Source organism: Rousettus aegyptiacus, unplaced genomic scaffold (assembly GCF_014176215.1).
Source record: "Rousettus aegyptiacus isolate mRouAeg1 unplaced genomic scaffold, mRouAeg1.p scaffold_m13_p_12, whole genome shotgun sequence".
Classification (NCBI taxonomy): Eukaryota; Metazoa; Chordata; class Mammalia; order Chiroptera; family Pteropodidae; genus Rousettus; species Rousettus aegyptiacus.
This window is the reverse complement of record NW_023416287.1, coordinates 5254792-5273566: the sequence shown is the minus strand read 5'-3', so window position 1 is coordinate 5273566 and position 18775 is coordinate 5254792. Positions and strand designations below refer to the sequence as shown.

At 42.0% G+C, this 18775-nt stretch overlaps 1 protein-coding gene across 5 annotated transcripts in view; it reads right to left on the bottom strand.

Annotated features, from left to right (window-relative positions):
* The window catches only part of BCAS1 (brain enriched myelin associated protein 1), a 77507-nt gene that overhangs the window by 12741 nt on the left and 45991 nt on the right, over positions 1-18775 (bottom strand). For 2 of the 5 annotated variants that reach the window (XM_016120828.2, XM_016120827.2), the window contains 4 exons: positions 15430-15606; positions 10861-10902; positions 9559-9618; positions 4516-4692 (listed from right to left, as the gene is read on the bottom strand). In XM_016120828.2, coding sequence (XP_015976314.2) covers positions 4516-4692; positions 9559-9618; positions 10861-10902; positions 15430-15606 — 456 coding nt within the window. The remainder of the gene's footprint in view (positions 1-4515; positions 4693-9558; positions 9619-10860; positions 10903-15429; positions 15607-18775) is intronic. The other 3 variants (XM_036229258.1, XM_036229259.1, XM_036229260.1) reach the window with 2 other exon arrangements.

The window sequence follows — 18775 nt, the reverse complement described above, 5'->3', positions numbered from 1 at the left end:
GACTATTAAGCCATTTCAGAGATTTTCCCAGTGTGATACTGAGCATCTTTCTCCACGGAGTTTATTTTTATTTACGAGAGGCACAGGGGAAGCGCGTCAGGACATCAGCCTGCAGTGCGGAGATAGGATCAGGTTGTGACAGCCACACCTTGCACATTGATAAAGTCATTGCCTATTTCTTTTGTTGTGTCTGCAATCCTATAACTTATACTCTGAGGAATGTTTAAACCATCTCCAATATATATTTCTTAGATACTCAAAGCTTTAGTGGAAACGTTTGCTGGTCAGGGCACATGCCTTTGAAAGAAATGCAAGGTATTTTGATGGGGATCTAAATCCAACCGAAGTTGAGATTTAAAAGAAGAATTGGGATGACATTTAGTGTGTGTGTATCAGCGAGATCGTTTACTAGATCAGCCTCATCGCTATTCGAGGAACAGGACCTGCTAGAAATTTCCAGGACAGACAAAGCCTTTGAGTCAGAGCTTTGTGTTTTATCAGGATGCTCATTTGAAATGGACTTGAACTCAAGTCACACAAAATGCCATAACAGAGGTCAATTTCACTTTTGTGATAAGTATTCATAAAACTACGTCCCAGCTTTATGTAACTCATGTACTAATTCTCCGCTCTTTTGCCTTGTAATTTCAGGTAAGCCCAACAAATAAAAATGGTGTTTCCACAGAATCCCCTTTAAGGGTAGGAAAAAAATGTAAGTCATTGGTGAAGACAGCAATCACCCCAACAAATGCCACCTTTCCTTAAAGAGTAGTTCAGTATTCATGTTTAAATACCCAGGGAAGAATTTGAGATCAGGAACTTTGGCTAGAAAACTACTGTTTCTGTTTGTTTGCTTATTTATTTTTTAAATTACCATTACAAACCACTGTCTATAAGCCCCCCCTTCAGAGAGTAAATTTTAATATGTTTTCTTAGACTTATTAGATTGAATGTAATCAATAAAAAAAACTCCGGTTTCTTGGCTGCCTCCTCATTTGGGTCTTTAATTTGTTCAGTATTGGAGCTCACAGTCTTTCTCCTCTAAGCTTGAGAATGTCATTCTAACAGTTTCTTATGAAACTAACAGTCTAAAGAGACTAGAGGACGGTTAAATGAAACAATGTAGGTGACAATAGTTTGGAGGAGGAAAGTACTTTTCAAGTACAAGGTGTTATTAATATTGACAAATCATAAACCTATATTTCTATTTTCCACCTTTATGGTCCTATCTGCCTACCTGGCTTGTGGGTACATGAATATAGCTCTCTACCCACTCACTTCATAAAAATACGCTAGCATTTCAACTACCCAATTTCTTGACATACAGTTGAATTAATGCATAGAAGAATCTTTAAAAACATTTTTTTTTTTTTATTTAGGGCATGACAGATGTCTTAGCTGTTTCTTGTACTTATTTTAAAAATCTGTAGGTGCCCATAGAGTTTTTGTGAAGTAACATATCTACACGTGCAGGATGCAATGTAAGGACTTACACGACTCTATTTTATTTCCTCTGAAATGATTCGAAAAACAATATTCTTTCTATTTTTAGTATTTTGATTTCTGGAGATAAAAAGATCTCTCTGAAATTATTCAAAAAACAATACTCTTTCTATTTTTACTGTTTTAATTTCTGGAAATAAAAAGATCTCTTAGAAGTAAACTGGACAATCCGTTTCTTAAAACAAAACAAAACAAAACAAAACAAAACAAAACAAAACCTCAACCAGGAGTTACTTTGCTGTGGGACAGTAAATACACAGTCTGGGGGAAACTTCAGAGAGGCAGACACGAGAAGGTAGAAAATCTATAATCTGAGGGACAGAGGCATAGGTCACAAAACAAAGATGACACATTTGAAATCGAGTTTTCTCTTCTATTTCATCAATTATTTTTTATAAAAACTATATTTTGCTAAGAACATCTAAACTCAGTTGTAACATTCTTTATTTGGCTCAAAAAAAAAAAAAAATCCTATAGTGATGGGCCAGATGTCCTCTCTATTTTCAAGCCCTTAGAACAGAGTTTTGCTTTTTGCTTTTTTTCTTCCTGCATAAATACACAAAGACTTTAAATTCGTAGAGAAGCCATGAAATGTTACCTAAAATCGTTTCCTGAAAATAATCACTGACGCTAAAGTCCAGGAGCCTGCGCCATGGGGTACTAACGCACTTGCATAAACGTAGGGTACAAGAATGCCCACACAGGTTAGCGGAGCAGCCGAGATCACATGTGTAAGACATTGGTGTGCGCCCACTGAATACGGCACAGAGTTGAACTTTAATGTCCGTTTTCCTCTTTGGGCTTCACGCTCCATGAAGACAAGAACCATGTCTATTTCTGCTCACTGTTTTACCCCCCGTGCCTGGAACGCAGTGGGTGCTCACTAATTATTTGTTGACGACGTGAATGAATGACAGGCAACAGGTTGGAAACACGCCAGATGTCCACCAACAGAGCAATGATTAAGCAGAGTGTGATAAATCCAGGCAATGTGATACCATAAAGTCATTACAAAGAATGAGGAGGAGGCTCTATACCAGGGGTTGCAAACTCAGATACCCACAGGGATAGAGCCAACAACATAAATGAGTGATCTGGGCTGGGTATGACAATAGGGAGTGTTGGGGATTGCGGTAAACTGGAAACCCATGCCTTTTGTGTATTTGAATTAATCACAACGGTACTGTTATGTTCTAAGGGAAACAAAACAGGATACAAGACAATAATTATTAAAATATCTGGAATTTTAGGAGAAATGCCAACAATCATGGAAGCTTTAGAATTTAAATATGAAAAGGAAAAATGGTCAAGCTGCTGGGCATCACCCTTCCAATAGGTAAAAAGAAAATACTGATGCTATGCGTCCAGAGGATTGCTTAGGAAATGAGTCCCCTCCCACCTCTATCCCTATCTTATGGAAAACCGATTCCAAAGGATTCTTTTCTTTCCAAGTTTATGCCCCTAAGAGTTTGGACTTGCCCAGTTTTTACTCTTAGAAAACATTCCCAAGAAACATCTAATGGATAGCTCTGGAGGATGAGTTTATCATATGGGACCTCATCAGAATTTAAGGCTTTGTTTTGAATGAATGCATTGGGTGGTTTAGATGTCTTTCTTTCTTTATTTGGAGTCTCATATTTCCTCTCTTTTAAACGGAGAAGTCTGATGTCATTTATTTGAAAAGGAAAGTCATTCTGTTTGCTTTTTTGTTTTTTGTTTTTGTTTTTTTAAAATCTCTCAACTGTGTTCAAAAACAGGGGAGCTGGATCACCCTCAATGTTATGACGAACTATTTGGGGGTCCCATTTGTAGTGAAGATGGTTTGCCAGCAACGGGCCAAATGTTCTTTTCTTTCCTGACATTGTGTCAAAAATTAGTTTAAAAATCTCAAATCTTGATCTCCATTTTTTACACCAAACTGCAGAGTAAATGCCGAGGATTATAGAGGGGGGTCCCAGCCACGCCGGCTGCCCACTACCTACGCTATGCGTCTCAGTCCATGAGAACCCAGCCACAAAAAGAAAATGATGCCTGTCAACAATTTCTGACAGAGTTGTTTGTAATATGCCTCAGCTCCCACTGGTAAGGGTTTTGTTTTGTTTTGTGAACTAGAAAGAATTCCTTAACAGGTTGGGCCTGTGCAAACAGGGTTTCTTTCTTAAAGGATTAAATTCCCAAATACTTCTGAAAATAAAGGCACACTATAATGAAATTCCTGTCGTTCATTAAAAGAGAATTAAACCGATGACCTTTCGCATGAGTTTTTGTTTTTTGTCTTCCAACTGATTTGGGTTTTATTTTGTTCTATTACTTAAGTTCCTGGATGTTTAGATATTAAATGCACATGACTCTTCATAGATAACAAAAGATGTCTACCCATATTTTTTTCCATTCTGTACAAACTAAAGGGATGGCAAATTCACCAACTAAGTTATACATATTCATTATTAGAATATTATGTTTTCATTTCCTTATTTGAATTATTTACAAATCAGCTTCGTTCAAGTTTGTGACACTCACGTGTCACCTTCGGAATTTTTCCATCATCAATATAGGACCGACTATTACTTAATTCTTTAATAAATGCCTATGCTCATTATGTAAATAAATGTATTTTCAAGGAAACTGCATATAATTACTATAATAAGAAAAGCAACATCAGTTGTCATAAATATAAGGAACCTTAAAAAATGAATAAAATTAAAAGTAAACAATAATACTAACTTCTAGGTAGATACAGTTGTCTCCAAAAACTCAGGACCCAAGGCCAGCTCTTTCTTTGTTAAAAAGGGCATTAGTCAGGGTTAAGGAAAGGTTAAGGAACATCAGCAATGGACCAAGACGTTCTCTGTGCTCGAATCAGAAGCATGAAAGGGACTTTCCCCACCGCACAGTGCACATGCCATCTGCACCACCCGCAACTACATGTCATGCCACCCGTGACCTGCGTCTCTATTCTCGGGAGCTGATCTGGGTTTGGCCGTGTTCTCCTGCTGGATGCGAGCGGCTTACCATTTGTCTGAGAAAGGCCATCAGGGAGGCTCTCGGTGGTTTGCGTTCTTCTCTTCTGAGTTTTACTTCTGCGGCTTCTGGGGTGGTAGCATCCCCTTCGTCGCTGAGATCCACCGTTTGCAAGGCCGAGTCTGCTTCCTCGGGCTTTGTCATCTCTACTGGTGATTCGCACACCACCTGGATTATTTGGCCAGGTTATAAGACAGCGAAGAAGAAGAAGAAGAAAAAAAAAACATTCCCCAAACCGTGTTTTATAAAGCGGGGTCCTGATTCTTCCTTAGACCACCTCGGAGCTGTAGGTTTGAATCTATGACAATTTCCACATAGGCGCATCTTCAAGAAGGAACATTGGTGTTCTGTGATGTGCTTGCTCTCAAACAGCCCGTTTCTGAACAACTGTCAAATAGATGGACTTGCACGTGGCAAAGTTTCTGTGCCGTGAAGGTACAATGCTTAGGCAGGAAGTCCCTTTTGGGGACTGCCCCTCAGAGTACACCCCAAACCCACTCCATTCTAGCAGGCCCACCTCTTTGGTCTGCCATAAAGGCGGATTACACCTGGCCTGGGTTAAAAATAAGGAGTAATCACTCCCTCAAGATGCCAGCTTTGGAGATGGTAACCATGACGCCTTCCAATCCACACCCTCGTTCCCCTGCAACTGTGGAGAAATTGTCCTCTATGCTGAAAGGACAGGGTGAAATGAAAGTCACTTGATTTAATAGACTCCACTTCCCCGTTAAGTCATTTTCTTTCCAACTCACTCCGCTCCGGTCATTTGCTATCGCTGCTTAACTGAAGTTTTACGCTTTCAGAAGAAAAATGAACTTGGGAGGGGGAACTCTAGCTAAGTTGCTACGGCCCCCAGCAAGGCAACTAGTGACCTCAGTGTCCCCGAATGTCTGTGGTGGGTAAGGAAGGCCAGCTGTGTGGGCACAGATGTAAAATCTGATCCATCCTCGTTATGATTCCCAAACCTGTTCTTTTTTTTATTGCCTCCCTGAATCTGTGCTGTGTCCCAGTCACTTCTGGGACAGTTTCTCGGTCCCTGCAACGGGTAGGAGTTAACTGGCCTGGGGAGGGTTTTATAGTTTCCTTTTCATTTCCTCGGGCAGAGACTGGCAAGCCGCAACCAAATCCATCCCGCAATCTGTTTAGGTGTGGCCCCTGAGCTAAGAATGGATTTAACGTATTTCAAGCGTTATACAAAAAAGGTTTTAAAAGACGAAAAATATCCATCAGAGGCTGACAGTGACGTCACGAGCTTGCGGTCCTCCGCCTCAGAGAAAAGCAGGCCGGGGCCAAAGGCGTGTCTGCATGCCTTTTTCCTGGTGCCAGACCCAACTTCTTCAGAAGTTCGAGGGAACTTACTTATTTCCAAAAACACAGTATGCTTGCGGAGAAGCCATTTGCCTTTCTTTCAAACAGAACAAACCATTGGTTTGCAAATGAGCCAAATGATCCGAATTGAGAAGGACCCTTAATCTCTCTATTGTCAGCCGAAGCAGGAAGGTACCTGCCCATCAACAGATCAGCCTGCGGGAAACCCCCTCCCCCTCCAGTAAGGCAATTCCATCTAAGTTGTCTCTCCCTACCTTCCCTTTCTTAAAATATTGACATGACCTCTAGCCCTTTCCCTCTGCAAACAAAGAACTGGGTTGGGGCGTGGCAAACTCAAAGCTCCCAGGAGCCAAGGCAGGTAATACCAGCATGAATTGACCAACGAAAAGGAGTGATGGGGACTGCGGGGACAAAAGTCAAGTTGTCCCATCCAAAGACTCTCAAAGAGTAGAAGAACTAGCCCAGCTTCTGCTGCTGGGCTGTGTGACTCAGGCCTGTCCTTAGGGAACCAGGATGTGACTGGAGCCAAATAAGAGACTGAGATTAGCCGACCAGTGTGGATGGGTTTCCACATCGAGGCCTGATTTAATTCGATGGCACTTCTGAGAGAATAAGCTTCTGCCACCAGCACCCTGGGCTCAGCTTGAACTGTGGGCAGTCCACCACAGAGTGACTGTGAGTGCAGCTTGTGGCACCAGCCCTGCCTGGGTCTCACTCTCGACTCTGCCTCTAACGGGGACTGTCAATCAAGGTCCCCATGCGACACCTCTGTGCCTGGGTTTCATTCTTTCTCAATGGGAACAGCACACACATCAGAACCAAACCAGGCCAGGCACGTCAAGAGCTCTTTACTTCACGGGCATGGATTATGTGGGATCAGCCACCGTGCACACGTCCACTATTGAGAGATGACAAAGATAACTACCTCTTTCTATGCCTGACATTGTGCGAGGTGTTTATTTAAATATAGTACCTCAGTAAATAGTTTCCGAGACAGCTCAGGGGAGACACCGTTGTCCCTATCTGCAGAGGAAGAGTCTGAACGATTGAATGCTTGGCCAACAGTACAGTGCAGGTAAGTAGCTGTTGCTATGAGGTTGGAGTTGTCCATCCATAACTGAATGGCTGATGGTGACTCAACCAATAGTGATTGATGTAGAATCAAAGGGTTGGAAGGAGGAAGTTCTGGGATTGGTTCAGTGGCTCTAAGAAGTCAGGCTCTTTCTGTCCTTTGGCTCTGCCTTCCAGGGCATGCTTGATTTTCATCCTTTTATTTGCTACCTCATGGATATAAAGTAGCTGCCACAGGTCCAGGCATCATATCCTCAAACCCATGTCTTAAAGAAGGAAGGTCATAGCAAAAGATTTGCTCCAAATGAACTTTTGTATTTCGATCCTCTACCTCAGGGTACATTTCATTGGCCAAAGTAGGTTACATTCTTACCCCTAGACTAATTGTTGGCAAATAAAATGGGATTACTGGTTTAGACTGATTATGATCAAATACTTTGGGAGAGTATTAGTTGCCGATCTTGCCTAAGATCACGGGAAGAAAGGTGGAGAAATGAGACATAGCCCTTAGGTAGGTAATGAACGGAGTCTGAATCAATGACTCTTGGGCTTAGAATTATTCTGTCTTCCAAGCAGCAAGTTCTTTTTGTGTGTGTGTGTAAGGGTCAGGAGGGAAAATTACTCACATAATGAAATGATCAGGTTATATGGTAATACCTTTGTAAATCAACTTTATTTGATTGCCACTGGTTCTCCTGCTGGGCCCTTCCAAATGTGGACAGGTGTCAACTCATAAATTCTAGGCCAGAGTTCACTCTTCAGAATAAAAAAGGACTCCCAGAGACTCCCATACACTCCCCTCCATGCAGTCAGGCCATGAAGCTGGCTTTCAGAAGCCAAGGAAAACGCATGGACTCTAGTATGTAAACCCGGAGGAACTGAGCTAAGTTAGGAGCTGATTTGCATATACAGACATAAGAATTTGATTTTTATTTGGACAGTTTTCCAATTTCCTTCCAGGCTATAGCTTTGGAAAAAGTCGTTCCTTATTTAGAATACATGATTGCATCTGCACATTTTAATGGACATAATTAAAATCAGATTTGTGCTATAACTTAGAATTAAATTCCCCTCGCTTGATTTCAGTAGGGGATATTAGATACTGCAGGAAGATACACGTTTTGGCAAAAGGTATTTTCACTTTTTGCCTCAAATATTATACCATACTGACTTTTGAAATTTGGTTTCTACAGTTTTCACTAGAGCTGTGAGCTTGCCAATTGACTTACAGTAAGATAGATTTCCTCCGCTTAAACTTCACAAACACATAATAATGATATTAAAAGTTTTTATTTAAAAATCATTTTAATATTTTATATTCTTTCTGAATTCACTTATAATATGGTTATTTACTTACAAAGACCTTACAGAGGTTTTATTTTTCTACCCAGTGGCTCCTCTCCCCTATTCTCTTCACAGCACCCCAGTTTCTCTCCCTAATTTTCAGATTATGTATTTGGATGAAGCCAGTTGAGTGGGTAGAAGCCAATTAACATGACCTAACTCCTTGACCATATGGGTTTGGGGGGTGGCAGTATGTGGTGGATTATATTATCTTCCTGATTATTCACTCTACCTTCCTGTAAAAGAATTAAACATCCACGCCCACCGCTGCGTGGCTTGCTTTGGCAAATGGAATGTGAGTAGACATGATGGAAACTATGATCGAGTGAACGTTTTTGGAGCCTTTGCGCTATTCGCCTATGGCGATATTTTCTCTCCGCCACTCCAACTGCACGTCCTTGTCAAAGATCTCAGTCTAGGTCTCAGCTGAAAGAGGCTATTAGGATCACCCATTGCCAACTTACAGCTGACAGGCAGCATGAGTGAGGACCAAAAAGAATCTTTGTTGTCGAAAGCCAGTGAAACTTGGGGCTTGGTTGTTACCGCAGCATAACCTGGTGAAAGCTGACTAACGGAACATGTGGCTCCAGTGAGGCCAATGAAAGAGAACAAATTCCAGGACATCTAGGGGGCTACTCAACAAATCTCCCCTTTGTTCTGCACCGGGAGAAGCAATGCTGGAAAGCTGAACATACAGCCAAATCCGGGGGCCTGAATAAAGATTTATTTGAAACCAATTCTACTTCCTAGTAATGGTGGCCAATAAATATTATTTTCTTTTTAATCCAGGTTGAGTTGGGTTCTCTTTCGCTTGCAATCTAGAGGTTACTTACTAAGAGAGGCTAACAACAAAAGTACCTGTTTCCTGGGTCTTATAGGTCATGAGGAGAGAATGATTTTTTTTTTCATTAGTTAGAATATTAACTCAATTTACCAACAGATGAAACATTTTCAGATTACAACTGATGATCTGAAACTTCTATAGTCAAAAGAGACAGATTTTGCCTTTGATGAAACCAGAAGCTCATTCTAGAAAGCACTAAACTCCCATTGGCTTCAAAAGCCTTACTTTTCTTTTCACAAAAAAACATGGAAAAATACCAAAATCTCTCTGTCCTTTGCTGGGCATTGGTTGATAGATTGGTTTTGGAAACCTGTGGTAGAAAAATCTAACGAAACAAACTCAACCATATTTCAGCCAGACGTTGTTAGTTAACGAAACCTTGTGATATTGTTAAAAACAGCTCATTGTCCTGTTTGGAAGGTTTTGACTGCTGCTGTCTCTCTTACCTGGGAGGAGGAAATCACCTGTGTCCCATATGCGTTCACTCCACGTGGGCACTGAGTCAGCTGTGAGATGTGTAATTTCACAAAGACAAATGATCAGTGACGACTGGGAAGCCCTCAGCCATATTGTTACAACTCCCGTGCACTAACGGTGACTGTAGGGGGCAGCAAATTTTTCCTGCAAAGGGTCCTGTCACACCTACTCAACTCTGTCATCGTAGCCCTATGACCCTAGCCTTAGACGATATATAAAAGAATGAGTGTGGCTGTATTCTAATCAAACTTCATTCATAAACACTGAAATTTGAATTTCGTATAATTTTTATGCGTCATGAAATAGTATCCCTCTTTCGATTTTTTAAAAAAACATTTAAAAATGTAAAAACTATCCTTAGCTCTCGGGCCACACAAACGCAGGTGATTGGTTGGAAGTGTCTCATGAACTGTCATTTGCCGATCCCCCAAAATTACCGTTTTCTTCCTATGCTTCAGGCACTGAAATGCGGACATTACATGTATTAGCTGTTTAATTCTCACAAGAAACCCAAGGGGTAGGTAAAATTATTACGACCACTTAAGAGATGAGCGCACTGGGGTCCAAGATGTCGCACAGCCTGGGGAGGATGGGGCCAAGACCACAATTTTTTATTTAGCCTCATTCCCTCCAACTAATAGGCTGGCAGACGATGAAATGAAGAAGCTTAAAAATAAAAACATTTTTTGTAAGGCTAGGCAATTTAAATCAATTTTTATAATGCTTCTGTATTTTTCTGAGGAAATATTTGCTTTCTTTCATATCTCTATCAGCTTTTGTTGACTCACAGAGTCAGCTCTCTGGCCTGAGAATGGCAATCTCAGTATATATTGCAGTAAGATGCTCCCATGTCTGATGCAGCTACCTGCCCTGGGTACCACCCGCAGTTAGTAGAGAATCCGGGTTGTCATGGAAGTAGAGGTGAAGGAAGCAATCAAAGGAGAATGATGGAGGAGTGTAGCATCCTTGTCCCTTAAGGAAATCCAGAGATGTTCTTATGTTTAGTAGACTCTTTCAGCCTCCAAACGAAAACAAATGATTAAAGTGTGTGCTGTGATTTTGCGTTTTGTTGGCCCTGATTCAATGGGCATCACGAACGTTCATCCAAAGTTATTCCCCAGTGGTCCCTAATCATGCATAAGGGTGAAAGAGTCTACAGCAGGTGAATAACACTCGGAGCATGCAAGAACACAGGACTCCAGAGCGGAGATACCCAGGGGTCCAACATGCAGAAGACGAGAATGGATTCTGTCGATTAATGTGTAACTTACATTCTCCTCTGCACCTGTGGGGACCGAATCCTCTTTAACTGACTAAAGGAAAAATAAAAAAACAAAAGCAAGAGTCAGAATGTTACCAATCCTAGAGCCAACAGCCTTCTCGTGAAATCCCTGGATAGTGCTCGCGAGTACCTTTTTCCAAAAAGAACATGAAGGAGGCTCACGCAAAGGTAAACGGCACAGCGAGACAATATAAATTGTGCAGTTGAAAATGCGGCGAAGGGAAAATTAACCTACAGATGCAGCCGGGATGGAAATGGAGGAGTTACTGCAGAAAACACGAACCAGCCTTGGTCCTAAGCAGCACGTTTTACCTTGACATCTTCAGGAAGCTGATGAAAAGAGGGAAGCGTGATCGATCACACGGGACGCAAACACCGTTAGGTAAAAACAAAGGAGCTGCGTAGGAACATTCTGGTCGCGGGTCCGGAGAAATTCACCCCGTGGTCCCGAGGAAGCGAGCAGGCGCTCTGTGATTGGCAGGGTCCGTCGCCCTCTCCTGACTGTGGCGCGGTAGCTGGCATCAGAAGCTGTTCTCTCTAGGGACCGATTTCATCGTGTCAAAGTTCAGTTCAGTTCAGATGCGTCTATGGAGGGCCGGATGGCTGGAGTCCAACATGTCCCACTTCAAACACTGTTACCGTCGCGCCCCAAATGGGAGAGGAGTTACCCCAATTCTATCAGAAGTCAGTGCCGCGGCCGCCATCATCCATTTGTCAAGAGCCCCTGCCATGATGACTTCAAGGATCAGAAACACATTTTTTTTTTTTTTTTTTTTTGTGACTGTGTGAACTTCCTTCTCTACTACTAGACTTGCTGTCTCTCTAGATGAGGTTTCCAACATGGATTGTTTATTTACCTTCTTATCAAAGTGAAGCTCACCTGTGCACAAACATAACCTTGAAAAGAATTGTGAGTTTTCTAGAAGCTTCAGATTGTCAAGAAATCATAGAGCATTAGGAAGGGATGATACCCCTTCTCCCTGAGACCAGCTGTAGGCTATTTAATGTTATGAACAGGTAAAGAATTAAACAATATTTTTAAAAGCCAGACCTCTCAAACCTGACCCACAAAAGTTTCAAGGGTCAATTTACTGTCTACATTAGGCTGATAAAACCCTCCCACCATTGAAGAACAGCAATTTTAGTTTTTCAAAGCCTCTTACAACCAAGTCCCATTTGGTTATAACAAGATTAGATTATGTCTTTAGTTTCCTGTGTCTGGAAAGTTCTTGGCCATGGGTTCACTGTTTTTCAGAGGAAAGTGGGAACTTGATCTGATAGCAAGGAGCAGAAAGAGGGAGACTGGTGTTTCTGTCATCTTCGTTGTGGTTTTAAACTTCCAGATCTTTCCGATGTTTAAGAAATTGGCATTCGAGAGAAATTGCAGTTTCATATTTTAAAGTTAACCCACTCGGTAAAACATTCCTCGTTTGGGGAATCGGTCCGATTGAGCATTTCTCAAACTTCTACAATCCGCACACCACCTGTGCAATTCTTTTTGTTTTAATTTTTAAAAATTTATTTCTATTTTCACAATTCTTGACCCGTCCATGGACCACCTGTATTTACGTGAATTTTTTCTTTCAATTGATCACCTTTTTTACTCAAGTGGATATATTTTAAAAGAAAGCATCTTGTCATTATAATGAATGTAATCTCAACACCCTTGCTGTAAATAGATGTGTTAAAACGACTGCAATGAATTAAACGAAAATGCCCATTAGATCCTAATTATTTTCAGTCTTTATTAAAAAGGTCAGCAAGTATTAGCACAGTGAGAAATGCCTATTACAATCAGAAAGAGACTCTCTTCTTAATGTCACCAGAGGAATTGGAATAGAATGGAAAAGGAGATAATTTTATACTACGTGACTGATTGCATTTTTAGGGCTGTGTTCGAGAACCATGCAAAACCGTTTTGCACGGTTTTGTACATTTGCACACTGGCCTATGGGTATAGCCTTTATGTCAGCAGTGGCTGAAAAACCAGCTGGTCTAAGGACCTAAAAGTGGATAACGAGAGGCCAGTCTCCTGTCCCCTTTAGCACGTATAAGAGAAAACCTGGTCAGAACGCGAGTACAGAGCATCTTGGATGGTGAGCGAGTTAGTGAATATATCAGACCGTTCTACTGTTTCTATTTTTCAAAATTTTTACGAGAATGATTTTATAACCCAAACTTATTCTAATTAAAAAAAAAAAAAAACCCAAAGGTTTCCGTTTTGTTTGCTACCAGAACGTAAGTTCCCCCATGAGATTTTGAACTGCAAGAGGTCACTGCTGTCCTTTCAATGCCTAGTACTTAACACGAAGTATACAGCATTAAAAAAAAAAAATCAGTACAAAGAAAGTGATTTAAAAACAGTATCAAATAAGTGATTTTTACTTCCATATAGACCTATTCTTTCTGATCAGGCGAAAGAAAAACACGATTTACAAGTGGTTCGGTTTTAAAATTCTCTTAGCTACATTATTTTTTATATGCTACTAAAGAAATAAAGCTGGATAATGGTAAAAACAACAACAACGACAAAATAAAACAGTGAAAATGAAACAAATGAAATGCTGTCATCGGAGAGGGAGGCGCCAAGTGGTCCCGCCCTTTATTTTCGATGGGAATAGCTTGAATTTCTAAGAGGAATCAACGTAACCCTGACGAGATCCAAAGGTTAAAAGAGACACCGTAGCGGAGGCTTACCATGACGTAGGTCCTGTTATTATTTGCACTTTACACATTGGGAAACTGAGGCACGTCAAGGCGGACTGGGGCTCAGAGTCGGCTCTGACGCCCAGCCGTTAACCCTCATGGACGTGTCCCTCGAACCGCAGCCATCGGCCGACCTCCGACAGGGCTTTTGCCATATGGTGTGCGCCCTCTGGGGCTGCCACGGCGGCGTGCCACTCAGAGCTCCCTGCCGGGACAGTCCCCGACGGTCACGCCTCCTCCGGCACCCACCGCGGTGTGCATGCTGAGGGCGTGCTCCTCCTGGCTGCCCTGAGCTAATGGCTGAGCGCTAGGCCATTTCTGCCCAAAGTGGGGCTCCGCTCTGGGCTTCCCCAGAGCTCGGTCCGCCCTCTGACCCTCTCCTCCCTCCCTCCGTCCTCCCCTCCCTTCCCTCTCAGGTGTCAGGCCCTCCCTGTGGTGGGCGGGCTCTTTCCCCCTCTTGCCCCCTCCCCCGCATCCTTCACGCTCACTTTCCTCCAATAAAGCTCTTGCGCATCAATTCACTCTGGCGTCTGCTTCTGGGAGGACCCAAATTTACCCTTATTTACTTAACATCAGTACCGTTATTGATGTAACACTTTCCTTTCAATCAGATTATTTTTCCAACTAAATGCATGTAGTCTCACCTTGAGCAAAACATATATTAAACTGAATTTAATGTGCCCGTTCTATTTTTCCTAATATACTTTTTAAAAAATTTATATACTTGATGATTTAAATAAAGATGTTTGAATATGAGTCACCTAACTCATCTCCATGGTCACCTAACTCATCATCTCCACGATCACCCACAAACGAATGTCACTCCCTTGACAGTGAACTGTTTTATACATTATGTCGTTGGCAAAGACTTTTTAAAGATAAGTAAACAGTGGTTGGCGACAAAAGAGAATTCAGACAGAAAGTCAAATGACATCACCCAAAGTTTTCATTAAGTATTGGAGTTTGTGGCTCTGGGTAGAATCCAGAGAGAAGATCTTCGTACAGCAAGAAACACACGGGAAAGAGTTCCAGAAATCCAGCAACAGTTAGTTATCACCTGCCTGGCTTTGTGTGCCAAGTGGCATGGATTTCGATGAAATTTCTACATTGGTTTTTTTCCGGCTCTGTAAAATGACCCCGCGCTGCCTCACCGCTGACTCCTTGTTCATTTTTTGGCCACATTTAATACAGGCGAGAGTTTTGAACATGGGTGGCAGCCGAACAGGGGTTTACTCAGCAATGATGATCAAGGAATGGTTCTCAGAAACACTCAGCCCCACCCAAACCATTTCCTTGCACCCCACCTTAATTCTAGAGGGGAAAAAGTCAGATGGCAGTTTGAATTTTCCTATTGTAGAGCACGTTATATGCTTGCCCGGGGTGGCAAAGGGGTGAATACCTTGGTTTTCCAAAAGGAGAGCGAAATTTAGTAGTTCTAGTGACTGATCATATCTGGCTGGGGAAACAGAGATAGCCTGGTGGTGGGTCATCACTCCGGGGTGAGGACGCTCAAGGGAAACTGGGAGGAATAAATAATAAATGATTTAGGAAAGAAAATGAAATCGCGAAATGCCACAAGGCTCTGTCATGGACCGGAGCAAGTCCAAGAATGAGAAATTCTAGCTGTTCATTTCCTTTTCTTTCCCACGAAACACATGTTTGTAACATGTTAGGCATTTCATTCTTCCCAGGAGTAAATTAGAAGCCTTCCACTCAATAGCTGGTTGAGTCATTTTGGAGAAGAAAAAAAGAAAACAACTCTACACATTGTTGGGTACATCGGTTGGCCTAGTAGAGATCATTTCTTAAGCCATCTAGCCCCACCCCCCATCCTCTCCATATCTTGTCTTACCTTCTTCCAGAATAGTTTGCTCAGAGGCAGAGAGGTGGGTCCTCCCTTTTCCTTGGCTCCTTCTTTTGCTGTTTCTGTGGCCGCAGGATTCTTGGCTGCCCCTTGGGTCTCCTGGGGTACGAAGTTGCCTTTGTCTGACTTGAGGTCTGTTGAAGTGACAGGTGACTTTTCAGCACCCTACAGAGTTAAACAAATTCAAAATGATCTCTGGATTTCAGAAGCGAAAGTTCTCTCAGTTTTTAAAAATGTATAAACATGGGCTGGGGTTATGCATGTTAATTTTCTTCTTCATAATTTTCTGTACTTTCCAAATATTCTATTATAAATATAGCTTTGTGTTAAAATCTTGGGGAAAAAAATCAAGATATTTTTCCTTTTGGAAAAATGAAAAGATCTATAGAACCATGACTTATATTTATGTAAGTAACTCATTAGGAATCAAGGTGATCATGAGAGGTACTTTGCTATTAGAATGTTAATTCATCCTAAGGTCATTAGTCTTCAATGATTTTGGTCATGGTCTCATCAGTAAAACATCTTGAATACGAATCTCCAATATATGTGTATTTGCTTATGTTATAAAGATGTATTGTGTTACTACTCCAAATTCAAAATTAAACAAGGGTTAAAAGAAACATAAGTTAAAACAGAGTTCTCACACTTTCTTCCCACGCTCTACCTTGGCGATAAAGCTCACCTAGGCTGGAGTTCAGCGAGGGGCTATCTAGTCAGAAGAGCCCCTACACGCCCCGTCCTTTACTTTTAGAAGCAGCCCCTACATCTCACTTAGCTGTAATTGGTAGATTGCCATTGACTTAAAAGTTCGAATGTTGTGCATTCGGCCTCATTCTCTTTCTCTTTCCCTCCTTCTCTCTCTCTCCTCCTCCCTCCCCCTTTTCTCCCGCTCTCTTTTTCACGCTCTCTTTCTCCGCCCTCCCTTTCCCTCTCTCCTGCCTCCTCTCTCTCTTCCCCTTTCCTTCTGAGTGGCCACTTCGAGGTCTCATTCTGGGATAGGTGACTTCTTCGACGGCTGGGCCGTTTCTTCCCTGGCTCTGCCACCTCCTGAGTCATGGGATGAAGGGGAAGTCAGGAGAATTATAGTCTACATTTATCTCAACATGAGTGAATATTGGTATTAAAATTTTTCCACATGGTTCATCTGACCTAACCCCTTCATCTGAAGTGTCTTCGTGTTATGGTTTTTGCTCCAGGAACTTATGACAGTAACCCTTTAAGTTCCAGGGACATCAGATCTTTGACTACATTTTCTGAAAACAAAAAACAAAAAACAAAAAACCTAGCAGTAAAAATGGGGTGTGAAAAAATATAGGAAGTGTCATAGTATTTTTTTTTTTTTATGTCGGAAAGCGTCTTAGCAACCACCTAGTCCAACGCCTGAATTTTCTCAGATGGGGAAACTGGGGCCTAACGTCAATCAAGGGCCACAGTGTGGCCTCGGGTCTTCCGGCTTCTACCTAGTGTTCTTGCCACACAGTGTGTCACCTCTCCGAAGGGTGCTGGCAAATAACATAAGCTATTATACTATTTGGTGAAAGAAACAATATTTTCTGTGCTGAGTTTTCTGATACTAAGGGGAGTCATTTATCAAACATATTCTACATTTAAATCGTGAGCTAAAGGGCCAAAATATAGAAATTACTTTTGTGGTAGTCGATCCTGGGATAACCCCGGTTCCATTTAAAAGGGTACAAATGGCTTGATTTAAAATAACCTCTGCATTTTATAAACAGTGAACTCAAAAAAGCTGAGCTCATGAAGATCTGTGTTTAATTGGTCTTGGGTCTTAGCTTTAAATAGTAATTAAATTAAAGAGGACCAATTAAAGGGGAAGTAGCCTCCAGCAAGTAGTTGGCTTTCTTCTTCAGAAAATATGAGAAAGTATTATTTATTCATCTATTCATAAAAAATGCATCGAGTCCCTTCCTTGATGAGGACTAAGTTATGTGTCCTCATGGAGAGAAAGATACTAAACAAATAATTCCACAAAAATTGTATAATTTAAACTGTGATAAGTGCTATGGGGTGTGGGGGAAGGAGAGGAGGAATTGTATTTAAAAGAAAAAGCTGGACCAGAAAATTAGATCTGGTCATGACAATCGGGGAAGGCTTTACTGACAAAGAGGTGATGTGTTACCGTCTGAGGGTGACCGGAAATTAGTTGGAGAAGGAGGAAGGATGCTCCACGCACAGGCTACAGCGTGCTCTAAAGGCCCTGGGCAAGCTCGTGAGGAAGGGGTCGGAAGCAGAAAGATCAGGGGCTGGCCAGGTGTGGCCACCTCCCCAGCATGGACCTGCCCTCCTGCTTTCCTGGGAGAACCCGCATTGCTCAGGGATCCATTTCAGCTGAGGAACCTGGAGAAGTGGGGCTGGCCTCATTTCCATTTCCAAGAAAGGGGCTGGTTTGAGCCCATCATGGATCCTGCAGAGTCAGTCCTGTAGCTGCTCCCTTGCTTAACGACCCCATGCCGTTTTGCTTTAAAATCTGTCGCTTGCCTTTCTACACGTTAGACGCCTGTGCATCTGCTCAGCTCATGGCTGTCCCTTCACACGTGCTCAGCCTACTCAGCCAAAGCCACATCGGGGTTACAAGAAAAGCCCCCCAGATTCCGGAGTTCTCGAATTTCTCTGGGACAGATCCGGGTTACTTCATCCCTAACGCACCTCAGGCCTGGCTGATTTTGTGACTTCCCTTGGTTCCCTCTCTGCCGCATCTCACCCTGCTTAGCCCTTTGGACCACGGTCACCTCGTCAAGACATAATTTCTGACTTTTAATTATTGACTTAATAATAACAGTAAAAGGTAGCAGTGCCAGGCACTGTTCTGAGCAACCGTACGTTCTAATTACAGTCCTATGAGGAAGAAACTAATTGTCATGTCCATTTTACAGTTAGGGAAATTTTGGTCCCGGGTGGTTAAATAACTTGCCCTCAGTCACACTCACAGGGGGGCAGAGCTGAGATCTGAATTCGGGGGCTGTTACGGAAAAGAATCAGACATTACCATGATTTATGACCCTCCCAAACGGCCACGGTACATGCTCAGGTCTATCTGCTGTATTAAATGTCGTAGACCATTAGTCTTTTCTCTCTCTGCCTACCTGTCTCCTCTCTCCCCAAAGTGTTCCACAAGGTGTTCTGCCAGCATCTACTGAGTTAATATTCTTCGTCTGCATAACCAAGGAAACCAAAAATATAAATTCTCTTGGTATCTTTTGGAGTTTGTCTCATGGATCGGGTTGCTAGATTTAGCAAATAACAATGAGAATACAGGATGCTCTGTTAAATTTGAATTTCAGATCAACAAAGAATAACATTTTATATATAT